Source organism: Poecilia reticulata, unplaced genomic scaffold (genome assembly GCF_000633615.1).
Source record: "Poecilia reticulata strain Guanapo unplaced genomic scaffold, Guppy_female_1.0+MT scaffold_2928, whole genome shotgun sequence".
NCBI lineage: Eukaryota > Metazoa > Chordata > Actinopteri > Cyprinodontiformes > Poeciliidae > Poecilia > Poecilia reticulata.
In genome coordinates, this window is record NW_007617649.1 from 1 (window position 1) to 1020 (window position 1020).

Genomic DNA, 1020 nt, shown 5'->3' on the forward strand with positions numbered 1-1020 from the left:
CAAACTGACACTGATTCTTTAACCAAGTCCCAAGTTAAAGAAATGACTTCAGATGAATTGGTTACCTTGGTTATGGATTGTTTAAAAAAGCTTAGAGAAAGATGCGATTTACGGAGTATGAACACACAGAAGRAGGATTTGGAAAAAGCTCATAAACAAATTGAGCATATTGATTCAATCGCCAAAGAGCTAAACTCATTTCGCAAGCAAAACAAAAACCTGGAGTCTCAGCAAATCCCAAAGCTAAAACACGAGGTAAAACACTACAGAGATAAAGTCAAAGAGCTTGAAACCTCTTTAGAAATCCTCGAGACGGTCTCAAAACTGCAAGCTGAGAAGGCTGAGAAAGAAAAAAGGCAAATGATGTCTGAAATCACTGCATACAAAGTSAAGGTTAAAAAGCATCAAAGTGAAATGAAGAAACTTGAATCTGAGATGTCCCGAAAGATCGACGACATCATCATGAAGAATGAGATTATGAGAGAAAAAGACAAGCGCAGCTTTCTTGAGGGGAAGGTAGAAGTTCTGGAAAAGCAGTTGAAAGAGGCAGAGGAGAAAAATGAAATTCTTAAGCTTTCAAAAACTCCTATGGAGGGAGCCATAGATAAAACCGAGCAAAAGTTTAAAGCAAGGATAGATTTAACTGAAGAAAACATGTTAGCTGAGGAAAAACAGCTAAACAAGATAATAGTGCGACATCTGATGAGACAAGAACGGCAGGTGAGTGAACTCGTGGAGCAGCAGAGAGAGGCACAGAGAGAGGCTGTGGCTGTGAGAGAAAGTTTGGACCAAACAAAAGCTGAGTGCAGAGACCTGAAAAAAGAAAACGAGTCCTTAAATTCTCAGATTAAGGTTCTAAACAAAACCAGGAAGAGGCAAGAAAATCACATGAAAGTCACTGACCAAGTGCTTAAGGTGACAGAATTGTACATAGGTGAGAAAATGAAACACGAGAATTTGAAGGACTCCACAGAGAGCAACGAGTCTTTGGAAGGACCAACAGAAGACAGCAAGGTCAAA

General features: G+C 39.5%; 1 protein-coding gene across 1 annotated transcript; it reads left to right on the plus strand.

The window, feature by feature from the left end:
- Window positions 1–6: 6 nt before the first annotated feature.
- LOC103461617 (myosin-6-like) lies at window positions 7–1014 on the plus strand (the record flags this gene model as incomplete). Its single annotated transcript, XM_008403877.1, has 1 exon — window positions 7–1014. A coding segment is annotated over exon 1 (972 nt), but the record flags the coding sequence as incomplete, so codon positions are not given.
- Window positions 1015–1020: the final 6 nt, after the last annotated feature.